The sequence below is a fragment of the Anopheles arabiensis genome, chromosome 2 (assembly GCF_016920715.1).
Source record: "Anopheles arabiensis isolate DONGOLA chromosome 2, AaraD3, whole genome shotgun sequence".
Taxonomy (NCBI): Eukaryota; Metazoa; Arthropoda; class Insecta; order Diptera; family Culicidae; genus Anopheles; species Anopheles arabiensis.
The window spans coordinates 80,775,630-80,789,873 of NC_053517.1; the positions used below are offsets into that span (position 1 = coordinate 80,775,630).

The 14,244-nt window shown below is 44.3% G+C and overlaps 1 protein-coding gene across 33 annotated transcripts in view; it reads left to right on the plus strand.

The window, feature by feature from the left end:
• Window positions 1-1,180: 1,180 nt before the first annotated feature.
• Window positions 1,181-14,244, plus strand: part of LOC120898197 (glutamate-gated chloride channel) — a 118,645-nt gene continuing 105,581 nt past the window's right edge. For 11 of the 33 annotated variants that reach the window (XM_040303708.1, XM_040303709.1, XM_040303710.1 and 8 more), the window contains exons 1-2: window positions 1,574-1,731; window positions 2,897-4,457. In XM_040303708.1, the coding sequence (XP_040159642.1) occupies window positions 4,447-4,457 (11 nt within the window). In that variant the 5' untranslated portion in view covers window positions 1,574-1,731; window positions 2,897-4,446. Of the gene's footprint in view, window positions 1,302-1,567; window positions 1,736-2,896; window positions 4,458-14,244 lie in introns of those variants that run through there. The other 22 variants (XM_040303699.1, XM_040303690.1, XM_040303697.1 and 19 more) reach the window with 11 other exon arrangements.

Here is a 14,244-nt window from a genome sequence, read left to right on the forward strand (position 1 = left end):
GGCCCACGGAATGCACAGGATCCTAGTTTTCCTAAGATTGTGTTTGTATGTTCTGCTTGCCTTTTTATGTACACTCACTCGCTCTTTCTCACTCGCTATCAATCGTTAATATTTTATCGCCACTTCTATGGGAAAGACAAATAAAACGCCGGTAAAAAAAGAAACAAAAAAAAAATCATACAACTCGCCTTTTGCCCCAACAGCGCCGCGAAGGCAAAAGCTTCACCCGAGCAGGCAAAAAGCTTCCGTTTTAAGTTTCCATCCCGCGAAAGTCACCTTCCTTCGCGGGCCACGGACATACACGAACAACAATCAACAAGCCCGCGCTACCGCTCACTTCCCCATTTATTCACTCCCCACTGCCGGCGCTTTCGTTTCGTGCGAGAGTGCACCGGAATGCCGGTTTTCGTGCATGTGTGTATCGGCACGGTCGGAAAATCATATGCGGCAGATGGTGGTGGCAGTCTCACTTAACCCTTCACCTGCTCGCAGAGCAGGGCCAAGCTGAATGGTAAGGCAAGGGAATTGGAAAGAAGGAGTAGAAGGTGAAAATGGGAAAACAGGGACATCACACGCCAGGGGTGCATGCGCCATGTTGTCGCAATTCGCATTTTTCCGACGACGCGTGCTGTAATGTCAATAGTGAGTGATTTTCCCCGCCATGGGGTAGGGGAACGATTCGTGCCGACTTCCCCTGCGTAACGCCGTCACTCACTCGCCTTTTCCCTGCTCCGGTGAGCTACTCTTTGTTTCGATTTTACCTCACCAGTTTTCCACCTCAGCCGATCGAAATCGGTGGAAAGCGGATGCGATGGTGCTACGAGCCGCGAAGAAATGTTTCTCTCAATCGATTGCAGCGCCCTCTGTACGGTCTTTCGGGTAAGCTTCAAAAACCAAAAATAAAACCGATTCTTTTGAAAAGGGGTTTTGGTGTGACAGTTTTTTTATTTCTTCTTCTTCTTCTTCTTTTCCTGTCTGCCATCCATTCGTTTGCTCGCCCGTAGCTCACCACGTGGCACTCAGTGCGCGCGTGCTCATCTCGATCGAGAGTGCCTGCATAACGCGGGCGCTCGCCTTAACGATCTCGCCAGCGGTGGTGAAGGGGAGATTTTTTTTTTTGCAGCAGCAGTAGAAGTCTACTCGCTAGCGCATTCGACGTTACGCTCAGTGCGTTGCGGATTTTCACCGGAAAAACATCCCCGTCTCCGTGTCTGGTGGTTCGCCGAAACTGTACGCGTGTGTCTGTTTGTGTCGGGCCTGTGTTGTTCGATCGAGTAATCGAGGCTGCTGTGTGCGGAGCGGTACGACCTTAAACACAATTGTTTGCAACTCTATTTGTGTAGTTAAGCAGTAAAACATTGCATAAAAGCAAAACCACAAACATATCCGTCTTCTAAAAAAACAAAATCCAGCTAATTCTAGTGTGCCGTAGTGTGTTGCATCGTTATTTTCCCCTGCGTTTCCTTTGCCCAAGCTCGCCGACCAGTGTGCCGTGTGGGTTACGGTCGGTCGGCAACCGCTCGGGATACAGTGGCCGACGGGACACGAACGCCGATACCACGGCAGCCTTCCTTCAAGCTGGACGTTACTGGCTCGTTACTGTCCTGGCACTCGCTCAGTCGGCCGAAGGAACTCGTTGCAGGCGTTTGTAGTATGCGCAACAAACGGTAGGCAACGCGTGTCCTACCACCGCCGGAGGGAAAGAACGTGTACGTGTGCGCCTGTGCGTGTGTATGTGTGTATTGTTTTTGAATGTGTGACTGTGTGAGCTGCACGAGCAGCTAGGCAGAGTGGGGGACGGACACGGACAGAGATCTGCCGATCCCAGAACGTTACGCTCCCGGTTGTTGTGGTTGCTCGAGTTGTTCGGGAAAGCTTTGTTTGGCTAGAAGTTCGGAGTCGGAGATTCCATTGCATCGAACAAAAACAAAAAAAGGACTGTAAAATTAAAGAATCTAAAAACTGATGGCTAGTCTGTGCATGTGAGGTTTTAGAAAAGTATGAGTTAAAGAGAAAAAAACAACTATCCACTGTGCTGATGATCGAGTTGAAATCGGCGTCGAGTCGACAGACCGTCAGACGGAGCTTCGCGTATGAAATTACATAATTTGCTGCAAGATGTGCGAACGAGACACAAGCAACTGCAACATCAGACACTCGGGGAACTCGCTTTTTAGGGTGGGGGGAGGGGGGGGTGGAGGGAGGAATGATATTCTGATACGTGCTGAAATGATCTAATAGCGTGAATATTCAAGGGAACATTGTTTTTCATTTATTATTCATTTACTTCACTTGCGGGAAAGATCGAAATGGCAGTAAAAAGCAGCAGATTTTGTTGCTGGTTGTCTAACAATTGCTTTTTTAATCTTGCTTAAAGTGTTGTTGTTGTTTGCCTTATTATCTGACGTTTGTTTGATGAAATGGGAATTTAAAATCAATTTAATTAATTCATGACAATTTAAAGTTGAGCTAGTTGCTAATCAACAGTTACAGTAATAATATTATGGATATTAGTCGATGTATTCTCAAATTTGCCCTTAAAATAACAAGTCATATTCAAAATTTATTACTATAAGATTATTAATTATTTTTTAAATTATTTTCTCATACCACACGGATATAACAATTATTCAAATAAGAAAAAAAAACTGTTGAGATATTTCACGTTACTAAATTCTTAGATTGGAGTCAGATTTGGTGAATAAATAAATGGGAAATGAAAATTAAGGAAATAAGTAACATTTATTGCGATAATAGTATTGTACGAAAAAAAACATATTGAAGCAATGAGTTGGCAGAACCTAGTTTTTAATTTTCTACGCCCTCAAATATCATGTAAAATGTGCAGAAAAATGTCTAAATCCTGCTACTTTGAAATTGACTCACACTTTCACAGCTAACCAGAACAGAAAAGTCGAAAACCACCCGTTCCTCGACAAGCTACGGCAACGGTGAGAAGGAAGTGGTGAGTGGTGCAACTTTCAACAAACAAACAACGGCAAACCAGTTAGACATTTTGTCTGTGCGTGAAGCTCCGAAAATTAAAATCTCGAAAATCCTCGAACTCCGAACGGGGCTGGGGAACGCACTGCAAGTGAAGCTCCGCCAGAAAGAAAACACCGTGTCGACCGTGAGCGTGTGTGTGTATGTGTGAGTGTGTGTGTGTGTGCGTGCCGGGGAAATTTTGAAAAAGCCGCAACCGCAGCAGTGTGTGCAGAAGTTTTCCCGTGCAGTGGAAGTGAAATTTCCGAAAACCTCCTTACCGGTGTGACCGTAGTGTGCTTTCCTTTGTCAATAGTGTGTCTGTGTGTATGTGGCTTTATGCATACGTGTCAGTGTCCGTTTGCTTGGTGCATTTGTGTGCGTGTGTATGTGTGAGGCAAAAAACAGCAGCCGAATTGTTGTTTTTTTCTTCTTCTTTGTTTAATGCATAACCAACAGTTTATGTGTCCGTGTGCGCGTCTCTCTTTTCGCGTGGAAGCAATTGTTGTGTAAGGCTTCGGCGTCGTTTGGTGAATTTTTGGTCGACGGTTAAGCATCGGAAGCCGAAAAAGTTCGCAACAGCGGACGGTCGTGTGAGACATCTTAGCTTGTTGTGCGCTGCTGGCCTAAGGGCAAAACGTATCGGAATTTTGTCTGGGAATGGCCGGCTGAGTGGTGTTTGGTGAGTGCTGTTTTTCACGCTCATTTGGTAAACGTTTGTGCGAGTGTTTTTCTTTTACCACCCCGCCCCCCCCCTTTCCCACCAACGATCACAAACGAAAGAAGCGTTAAAATTTCTCGCCAACCTCCTGACGATCGTGGCAAGCGTAAGCGAGAGCGAGAGAGAGAGCGAAGCATTCTAAGTAAAACGCACTTAGAACGAAGCAGGCGAGAACGTCCTGGTGGAAATCGATTCGCCACGAAAGTGAGCCTGTGTGTGTGTGCGTGCGTGAACGAGAAAGCACGAGCAAGTTTTGAAAGTTTTCCCAACGCCACACGTGTGAGTGTGAACGAAAGTGTGAGCGTGAAGGCAACATAACAGCAGTCGAGAGAAAAAGAGCGCAACTGCCCTCCCCAACACTAGCGCTGCAGTTTATTCCATTCGGTGTGTGCAATCGTCGAAGTGTGCAGCTTGATGAAAGAATAGTTTTGTTTGGTTTTCTTTTTGTTTTTACCTACTTCCGGCAAAGGCAAAGTGTCCTTGTTGCTGCTGCTGCTGCTGTTGGGAGTGTGTTTTTGGTGTGGTGTTTGTTTGGCGATTGTGGACCCGGCAGAAGGGCAGGATTCACTTCTGGGCTATCCTGAATTTGTGGGTGTGTATGTGCTTTAATCCAGTGTGACCAAGTGTGATTGAGGGGACGTGTGCGGTTTAGTGAAAGGAGGCAGGATCGACTGGGCCAGCTAAGGAACTGTGACGCCCGTGTGACACGACCCAAAGGGACCAAAGTTCGGGTGCCCGTTCGTATGCAGAACACGTAAGTAGCAGTACGCGGGGTCGGTTGCTTGCGAAATGGTATTTCGTTTATTTCTTTCTTCGTTTGCGCCTAATGCTGCAACATGCACGGGATGAAAATAGTTTCAGGCAGCGTTGTATGTGTGCGCGTGCTTTCTTATCAGATTGAATCAGATTTGTTCGTGTGTGAAGGAGTGGTGGAGGTTTGCCCCGGTGCTCTTGCATGAAGGAATTTGAAAATGAATGTGCAAGAAATTAGAGATGAAAAAAAACGGGAGGAATATATAAGGGAAAACGGTGTCTCTTAGACATGTTTAAAGTTTCTTCAAGCTAGCATGTTTTGCTTATTTGTGTAGTATAAATGCTAAAGATTTCAGTTATGGCGTCCTGTAAGTTACATTTTATTGAATAATTAGTAAAATCATAGTTTTTCGAGGCAGAAGCAGTACAAAACCAATGACACAAATGACTGAAGTTGTTGCTATTAAGAGCGATTTTACATAGCAAGTGTATTGTAACCTTATAGGTATAAATCTCGAAACCACTTGAAGACTTTTTATATAAAAAAGATCACTTGAAGATCATTTTAGCGATCAATCGAGTCAAACAACCTAATAAGCCTAACTTTTGTATTAAAAAAATTGATTTTTCCAGCTGGCTGTAGAAAAAAGAATTAAGCGAATTATTTCTTACACAGAACATGAAAGGTAATTATTCCAGATTACTTTCAAAAATATATCTACGACTTTGCGAGCCGCCTCTCGTCAGTAATGCGGAATGTTCGCCATGTCGGACGAAGACATGTTTTAAGGTCTACCTACGATTTTTATCAATTCCTCTTATGTTTTTATGACAAAAATATTTGAGTAGAGCTTTTGCATCCTGTAGGTCCAGAACATTTCGATGGGACGATGCTGGGGGATGTTGGACCAGTTGGAGCAGAACTAGGGTGTCATATCTAAAATCCTCCGAAATTCACCTAAAATAGTCGCATTGAATTTTGGCATCGTTGCATGCCGCTGCGAATTCAGTTGACACGATTTCCGCTTCTTGATATGTTTGTTCATTTTTCTCAGGTATTATTTCACTGTTTACTGGGCCGATCTGGTGTTGCAGTCGTCTACTCGTACGACTCAATAACATGCCCGTCATGGGTTCAAACCTTGAAAGGCCCGTCCCCCGTAGCAAGGATTCGACTATCCGGCTGTGTGGTAATGAAAGCCTGTATAGGCCGACATGTCTGCATAGGACGTTATGCCAAATAGAAGAAGATATTTTTGAAAACAGGAAAACAAATGGCTTGTTAAACTGAAAATCATTGAACAAAATTAAAACTCATTTTTGCTTATTGAGACATTTGAAACTTCAAACGAAACGTTTCTTTTCATTTGGTTCTTTGATAGGTTTGCAGAGTCGCTATCATGAACTTTGAGCTTTGCCAAATTACGACTAGCACGCCCAAAACTCAATGATATTATGAATGAAATTTAAATTCTTGTCCACTAATTAATTCCTGGATTGATCCTGTCAACTAAATATAGTCCTCAAAAGCTTGATTCCGTTCAATTGAAGTTTATTCAAGTGTCAACATCACAGTTTAACAATTTCTAAACACCTAACCTCATATAATGAGTTCAGGGTACGAATGTTGGTTTTCCAAAAGGTACTAAAGCATTGCTAGGCCTCATATCCATCATGATGATTTCTATACGCGTACATATTTTCAATGAAATTTGCAAGAAATTCGTACCAATACATTCATCTCCGGCTATGTGTGTGCATTTCACCCAAGATGCTGCAGTATTACCCCTTGAACACCACACACCTCTTGTACACTGCTGCTAAACCAGGTATTTAAACATCACAATAAAATAAGAATGGGTGACATTTAGATGCGGCCCTCCTCGCTGTCTGCCCGTCCACCACCCTTTTGCACCCGTGCTGGGGTGTGAATTCATATTCAAATTCGCATACACACGACCGTAATGAAACCTCGCACCGGCCGATGTGTGTTTTGCGCCGGTGTTGCGAAGCCGTACGTCGTTAAAATGTCGCATCGCCGCTGCTGCTGCGCGTGTGGCACACATGTGAATGTCAATAATTAAAATAACGAAACGTACAACAGCAACAAAAAAAAATGCAAACAAAAATAACATACAACCAGTGAAATTGTGCTTCCCCGGCGTGCTTTCCGCCGACTGCCATGTGCCCTCTCCGCCCTTGCTGCTGCGAATTTTCCTGTTAAGCCTTGGAAAACAAAGCAAATTGTTGCTTTGGCCGGGAGGAACATAAATAAAATCAAATTAACTCATACACACTCTTAATCCGATTTGTCGAGTTTAGAAGTTCTTGGGATTCGCTTTTTCCTGTGTGTGGTGTGCCTGGTGTGGGATCGATAACTGTGGGTGTGTGTGTGTGTGTGTGCGTTGAGTGCACTACATCAAACACACAGTCATTTAAAACATCCACCAGTGAGCATTGAATTGAAGTAATAATGTTCTCTTCCGGCAGCGATATGAATGAGTGATGTTGTTGTGTTTGAGTCAAATTAGATAGAAAGAGAGAGGAAGTAAACGACACAAAAAGGCTTCAAAAGATTCACACAAAACGGTTGCAAGCAATCAAAGTACGCGACAATTGGAAGGCCAGCTTATTGTAAACACCTGAACGCTACGAGTGGTCCTAAATCCCTAGGAAACGATTGAAGCGTGGAAAATCCTCCCCCTACTCGTTGCGCACAATTTTACTCTTCCTGAAATGCACAGCAGTAGCACGGAGCAGCAGCGCACCAATGTAGGGCAGCTGTTTTGGGAGGCGGAGGCGCTGTTGTCCCTTTAGGGGATTAAACGGTGTATCGATTCAAACTGCATTTAGTTGTCAGTCGCACCTGCTAAGTGCAGCAGTGCCGAGGCAGTCGCTCTCTGTTTACCCCCCCCCCCCCCCTTTCTAGCTGGCTGCGTGTGGCCCAAAGGGATTAGGGAAGCAGGTTAAGGGTGAGTTGCAGGTGCACACGCTTTCACCTTCGGCAAATCGGATTAGTTCCAGGTGATTTATGAAAGAGTCTTACACGCTTCTTATCTTACGGATCAGGTCGGATTGGATGCAATTGAATTAAATCGTTCGAGTGTGCACTTTAGCTTCTAAAAGGGTGGGCACAGAGATAGTGGCACTGGAAGTCGATATCCCTACATTGATCATCACCGCAAGGGATTGCACCATTTATTTATCAGCTCCCCGGTGTGTGTGCATTCTGAGAAGGATTTAGCTAATGTAATGGAAAAAGGGCTTTCTCTAGCTTTGGTTCCATTCTCTACATTTAATCTCTTCCCCTTTCGAGGGCACTTCGCAAAGGGTAGTAAGAGTAAGGTGGTGAGGGGGGGGGGATGTTTTGGCAGTGGTTTGGCAGCAACAGTTGCCGCTGGCGTTGGGCGTTGGGCGACCACGCAACGCAACAGTTATTTATGTTTATTTTAACCACGCAACCTAACGCCGGCCCTGGCACGGCACTTTTGTATTGTTATCCCCTTCCTATACTACCCCACGTTTTTCCCTCCCTTCCCCCCTTCCCCCCCCGCTTGCCCGAACAATGGTTTGTGTTGGTGGTGTGTGCGCTTTTGCATCAATGCACACTATTTTTGTAGCTTGCATGCATGCACGGTTCGGGTGGGGGAATAACACACACATTCACACACAAAACAGCCGAAACAGACCCGTGTCGAAACTATCAAGGGCAAGCTACCGTCGGGTTCGGTGGGTGTATGGGTGAAGAATGTAGAGGATTTCACGGCCAACCCTCTCTGTGGCTGTGTGCAGTGCAGCGTACGGCACGCCAATAGGGTAGCATTGGAAAGAAAGTACGTTTCGAAACAGTTGACTGTTTGTCGTCTGCTTGCGATGGGGAAGAAGGGAAATGCATTACAACATATTATATACGAATGCTTTTTTGTCTTCTTATTTTGTTTTGTTTGAGCCATGGCTGCTGTGTTTCGATGCCAAGGATAAAGATTTGAGACGCCAGGTAGACGGATTCGTGTCTGAGTGTTTTTTTTTAAGAAGGAAAAGGGAGATTTGTGGTAATGAGATTAAGGGATTATGTTTAGTTAAAATAATGAATGATGGCAAACGAGGAGTGTTGTAATATTCCTTTTTAATTTTTATTGTTCAAATTCTTTATAAATAGTTTTTTTAAATACATAATAGAGTGGGACGATGTTCATACGGGTACCTTTCATCCGGTTGTCAGTTTATCTGTGCTGTTTAGGAATGAAAGTTCAATACAAAGTTGACATTGCGTGCTGAGGAGGATATTTGAAAATAAAATCTTTATCAGAGCAACATAAATTATTTATTACATAAAATGCTAAACTTCCTGGGAATTTTCAAATATTCTAATTGAAAAAATACGATATTCATAAAAATTGTGAGGCACAACAAATAAATCTTTAATATCTTCGAGCGAAGGTTTAAAGATGTTTTTTAAGCTTCTCGCATCAGCTAAAGCCCAAACAATACGGCAAAGCCGTCCTTCCTGAATAAAAAAGTCAGCTAAAACCCAGGATACAGCTCCAGTGAAATTGGACGTGAAATTTTGGGGGTTTCGGCTATATTTCATAACATATTAGTCAGAATATGGCTTAGCGTAAAGAAAGGAAGAAAGGATTCTTAATTCCTCAACTTTTTATACCATAAAACATATTGCATTAATACATTAATTGGATTTTATTGCGCATTTTCTTTTCCACTTTGTTTACGATGAAAAATAATGTTCAGAGGGGAATCACAATGAATTGTATGTAATTCAATGTTTCAATATGTTATACAATCTAAATAGTTGGGGATATAGTTAGAAATAAAGCGGAAAACCCAAAATTTCAGTTAGTTTTTGTATAAAACACTGACAGTTGAGGCTGAAATCATGTTGAGTTTTGATATGCAAGTGTTTATTGGTATCTACATTAACAGTTTAAGTAATACGGCCCTTTTGGACCGTTCCTCCTGAATAAATAACAGGTTTACACGATTGGCTGTACGTTCTATCATGGGAAGAATATTCTTCCTCCTTTTCACGCATTTGATCCGATCGTTGACTCTTTCCAATTGATGACGCTCCGCACCAGAGGTCAGAGCCGGCTCAATCTGGAGCCGGTGTAGTCCAGGTGGTTTCATAACATTTTTTCAATGAAGTTTCAATCGAGAACATCACTTTTGGCAGAACATGTATAAAAGAATTTACTCAAAAAAGCTTATCGATGACTTTTGAATATTGTTAAGAAAGGCGAGACCAACGAATGCTACACAACGTCATGCATGTCAATACTGCAATCACATCGTGTATTGGTTTATACACGTGCGAGAAGATATATTCGTATTTTATTACGCTATCATACAATGATGTCTCTATTGAACCGTTAGTTCGGAGCGATTGGTCTGGAGCCGTTGATTCGTCGCCGGCCCCGGAAATTTCAGCCTGAACGAGCTCCGCAAACGGAAAGAGCCGCCAGTGCAGAAATAAAGCGGAGCCGACTACAAAATTTCAGCCGACTACACGTTTAGCCGGCTCGTCGAAAAACACTCGACGTCAACACCACTCCGGGAAAAAGTCGTTGATTCGTCGCCGGCCCCGGAACGGTGGGCCTGAAGCCGGCTCCGCAGCCATTGGAACGGAGCCGCCAGTGCAGAGCCGTTAGTCTGGAGCCGACTACGGAGCCGTTGGTCCGGAGCCGACTACGGAGCCGTTAGTCCGGAGCCGGCTCCGGAGCCGTTGGTGCGCTCCGAAACGCCCATCACTAGTGCCTACGCTATATCTCCCTAGGAATGTATCTGTTTAATGTCAAGTGCGAAAGGTGTGAACCTTATTTTGAATACCTTTCTCGGATAATGGTGAATTGGTTGCATTGATTGCGGGCGTAGGTTTTTCTTTTGAGCTGAACTGTATCTTATCTTTCCTGATTCTTTTGAAACATTTTTCGAATGTACCACTACATCATCAAGTGCATAAAACATTCCGCTGCTCTTGGATTTGATCTGTTTATCAATTACTGCGGTCGCACATTTTATTACCCTTTTAATATTTTTGGACGAGCCTGTGTTTGAATGAGTTTTTTATTAAAATTTTATCATCCTGAGCAACATGGATGCGAAAAGAATGAAAAATGAAAAGAACGAACAGAACGTCTCCTTGTAGGTTAAATATGCATGCTATAATCAAATGCGCTGACAAAAGAACTGCTTCACGCAACAAACAATCCAACCTCAACAAAAGGGATGCTTTCTATTTACCGCATTTTGTAGTAAATAAAAAGAGTGGAACGGGTACACTATTTTTCAAACACTTTATTTTCCTATCCCGCATGCAAATAATCCCACCAGCCAGCGAGTTTGATAGTTTATGGTACCGCGTGATTGTATTCGCCGTACGCAGTTAAACCATCCGATCCGAGCGAGTCAAAATAACATCGGTCTCAAATTTCGCAACCCTCAAAACGGGCAATAAAAGCGTACCCGTCGCTGGCGTTTGGCATTCGTTTTGCTGCGTGGAAAATCGGCCTCTTTTCGAAGACATGAAGCGAGCAAAAGAGCATAAAGCGATCACTTCTTCGAGTGGAAAAGAAGCTTTTCAATGCATGCTGGTGCTTTTCGATATGTACCGCTTGCTGATGCAAAGGGGAACGATGGTTGGGAGGACACTGGCACGCATAGAAGGTTTTTTTGTGCTACAGCTCGCAACCGTATGAAATATTCAAAGACGACGCCAAGACGATGTCTGTGCGTTGCCGCTTGAGTGTCGCAGAATGTTTACACCATTAAGCCGATTTTCTTCCAGCTGCGGCAAACCATTCTCCGCCACCCCCACTGGCTGGACGGTTAACATCGAGGTTAGCAGCCGAAAAGAAACACACACCAGGACAGGAAGTAGGATAAAATAGTCCTTTGTCGCTCGCCGGGATCGCCTGCACAGACGTCATCTAAAACGGTGCGCCGATACGACGGGAATGGCACAGATGGGAAATCTCAGCAGCCGTTTCTGATTCCCAAACACAACACTACGCAGGAGCTTTTTTTCTTTCGGTGAATTTAAATGGGCTCGTGGTAAAATTCGGCCAAAGCTAGATTCCGTTCGTCGCACCATCTCAAGTGTTTGGATACGAGTGTTGCGGTTACTCGGAACTACATAATGACCCTTCGGAGGGGAATTTTTGAATGAAAAGAGTATGAATATTTGTACGATCCTTGTAGCGTTATCATGCGCGTTTCGGGCAATTGAAACGGCTCATCCTAGTCTGTTGTGGTCTTAAGTAAATGAGTGGTGTTGTAATTGAAAACATAATTATTTTATTCATTTTTTAATCTGCAAAGCAACAATTTCCTTCATCCGGAACTGGTTGTGGAGCAAATAGATATTCAAATCAAAGCAAATCTACGCTTACAAACGATTTGGCAAATTGCTCTTGCTGAGCTGGTGGTTTAGCCGCTCTAAACACCCCCACACTCTCAGCTGACCGAAGCGATGCAAATAATTTCGCAGCTATATAGATACGCATCACCGTCATCTTACCGGCCGGGCTGCTGGGGTATGCAAAGGGGAAAAATGCGTGAAAATATTCCGCGCTCCCGAAACCGATCGCACGGTTATCTTCATCCGTATCAACACGGGCGGTTTCCCGGTGTACGTGCAAGCGAACGAAATGGCAAATTGCGCCTACGGGAGGGGAAGCAGTTGCCAAGAGGAGGCAAATATGGCTGGTGGAAGTGGCAATCGAAATCGGCCTGATGTTGACATATTTCCGTTTGTTTGACCATTTTGCCTAAGCTATTTGATCTCATCTGTAGTGGTGGTGGTGATGGTGATGGTGGTTGCCAGACGACTGTAACGGCCACCACGGTCAGTTTCTTTGCCTTTCCCACCGTGGTCCGTAATCGTTCGCCATTTCGGACACTGACACCGTCGGACCGGCCGAAACAAGGCTTAGATTTATTTTTATATACACTTCGTTACGTTTCATTTCGCGCCTGACTGTGTGTGTGTTTTTTTTGTATAAGCATGAGTTTGTTTCTCTCTTTCATTCACGCACCCGCATGCCCGTGGAAAGGGAAGAATGGTAGAAAGAAGTGAGTCAATTTGCGCTAAACCTGCGAACTGTGCCAGTCCCGTAGCCGGGCAAGAAATGGGGGAACTACAACCGGCTGAAACATTCATTCTAATGGAGACGCCTGGTGCTTCATGGTTGCGTGGCGATGGAAGCGCCTGGTGGTTCACCCGTAAACGCAATGGTGCGCTTGCTGGGAAAGGGGTTAGCAGAAACGTTCGCTTGACTCCCATTTCGGGGCAGCAATGGAAAGACCCGGTGTAATCATAATTCATCGATAATGATACTTATTTTCGGTGCAGTTCACCGCCGTCTACAGTGTACACGAACAGGGGAGGAGGGACAATCTGCCAGCGCAAAACTAATGATTCCGAGACAGTAACGTAAAATACAACGACCCGCTGCCCCAGCGTGTACGACGATGTTGCCAAGCGTTTGATGCACGCGAAAGAAAACGGTATGGTGTTGGCAATGTGTGTGTGTGTTTATATTTTTTGGGTGCTTTTCTTGATCGTTTGTGATGGTCTGTAAGAAGCGAAGGACGGGATAAAGTTATTCGTATACACATTTTCTTTTGTTACCATCATTATGGGTTTTTTTTTCATACTTACTACATGGTTTAATTGACTTTATGGCCATTATTTCATGGAAGATTGCTGGTTTTCGTTTCTACACAACGAGCAAATATAATTGAATGCGTTGAAATCGGTCCTAAAAATACATTTTTCAGTTCATCCATCAGCTAGAAACTATTACGATAAGAACCGTAGTCAAAAGGAGAAACAGCAGTGGGAAGAGGCCTCACCGCTAAGCACATTTGCATAATTTGCATAATTGACATTTTATACGAATGTCGTAAAATAATACGCAGAAAACAGAGAAATGCTTTTTTCTCGATTCCTTTTGGCGCGACCCGAAACAACAATCCACAAATAGATCACATTTCACATGGAAACTAGGCAGTCGGGCAGGGGGTCGTTTTCACCCCCGTTCGGAAAAGACGATTGACTGACAGACGCTGTGTGTATCCTTAGGATCAAACTTACAAACCAAGAGATTTCTTTTCTTTTTCGACTTTTTCCCGGTATCTTGCATCGTTTGGAGCGCTTTTTATGCATTTGAATAAAAACGAGCTAAAACATTAGTTTGCATGTTTATGTTCCGATACTGCTTTTTGCCTCTTATGTGCTTACAAACCATCCCAGTCACACACACACACACACACATGGGATTTTGGACGTACCGTGTTCCTGTTTTTTCCTTTCTCCCTTGTGTCAGTGTCTGATTCGTTCGATCGAGTTACAACCCAATACTCCGGACGGCGCACCGAAACGAGCCCCCGAGAATTTCGTTCCGGTAGTTTGCATTCCAAAACCGAGCACGGGAACAAAGGAATCGTGCGCAAGTGTCTGTCTGTCCGGCTTGCGGAGGAAACGCTTGCGTAACAGTGTTGTGAACCGTGCCGTAGTGCCATCGAGTGGCCCATTCTCGGGAACTACCGAGCGACTCAGTCACGCGGCAGGAGGACGCAAAGACCACACTACGGTTTTTGGGACATTTTTTGGGCGGCGGGGGTGCACCATCTCACGATGCTCTTCGGACCCCTCTGCTGTGAGACTGTTGTGTGTTGTGTAAGACTCAGTGTTATGCGCTAAGGCACACCAAGCTTGTCCAGATTGTACGAACCAGAAATGAAGGACTATTTTCGAAGGACGAGATCAC